The sequence below is a fragment of the Phalaenopsis equestris genome, unplaced genomic scaffold, assembly GCF_001263595.1.
Source record: "Phalaenopsis equestris unplaced genomic scaffold, ASM126359v1 Scaffold190659, whole genome shotgun sequence".
In the NCBI taxonomy this organism is placed as follows: domain Eukaryota; kingdom Viridiplantae; phylum Streptophyta; class Magnoliopsida; order Asparagales; family Orchidaceae; genus Phalaenopsis; species Phalaenopsis equestris.
In genome coordinates this window covers 1-847 of record NW_018210608.1, presented here as the reverse complement: position 1 = coordinate 847, position 847 = coordinate 1, and the positions used below count along the sequence as shown (strand labels likewise).

Here is an 847-nt window from a genome sequence, read left to right as displayed (position 1 = left end):
TATGTCACATGTCAGTTTGGTATAGTAATTTTTGTCTTTTGAATAGGAGAAATCATAAATTAGACGAGTAAGGTAGGTTTGACGAGTTGATTTGGTCAGGTTGTCATGCAAGCTATGTGAACATTTGCATATCCTATCTTAAGTTCAATCTTTGTGTATTGGGATCACATGATGCTACCTTGAATAGAGGTGTTGGATTTTGGCTATACAAACTAAATGAAAGTATGGCAATAAACTTAGAAGAAATATGACAATAAACTTAGAAGAAGTGGAGGCTGATGCATTTACAACCTTGTAATCCAACAGAATATCGGGCATCTTCTTCATCAGCTCTGCAGTATGTGCCCGCCTGGTCAATAAAGAGAAAATGTTTAACAAAAGTAAATCAGCATCCAAAAGTACACCATAGAAAAGCCGAACTACGGAAGTTCCCCAAATGATAACAAAAACAAGCAAGCGATAGAAGAGAAGCAAACGCACTTCTCAGCAGAAACGCGATCGCACTTGTGGCCTTTCCTCTTGTTTCGCATCTCCTTCTTAGGCGGATCGTAAGGCCAGACCCTAAAAACCCAAATGTTGATAAGCAGGTATCATCAAATTCTCAGAGAAGAAAAAAAAAACAAGATAGCGGAGGAAGACGAGGAATTACTCTCCGGCGAGTAGAACCTCCTTGCGGATGGCGGCGCGCTTGCGGGCGGAAAGGGCAAGGGGCTTCCAGGCGCCGAGCTCCCAATAACCCCACACACCTTTAGAGAACTCGTTCTTATAACTGGCCAACTTCTCCTTCCAGGTGAACTGATAGCTCATCGGACCTTCTTGAGTTGTCGCCTTCTTGGCGGCCGCCGCC

At 43.4% G+C, this 847-nt stretch overlaps 1 protein-coding gene across 1 annotated transcript; it reads right to left on the bottom strand.

Annotated features, from left to right (window-relative positions):
- Nucleotides 1-291: 291 nt before the first annotated feature.
- On the bottom strand, nt 292-841 carry LOC110034578 (the record flags this gene model as incomplete). The annotated part of the gene is made up of 3 exons (XM_020738828.1): nt 650-841; nt 481-561; nt 292-349 (listed from the first exon to the last, which is right to left on the bottom strand). Coding segments are annotated over exons 1-3 (297 nt in total), but the record flags the coding sequence as incomplete, so codon positions are not given.
- Between the last annotated feature and the right edge of the window lie 6 nt (nt 842-847).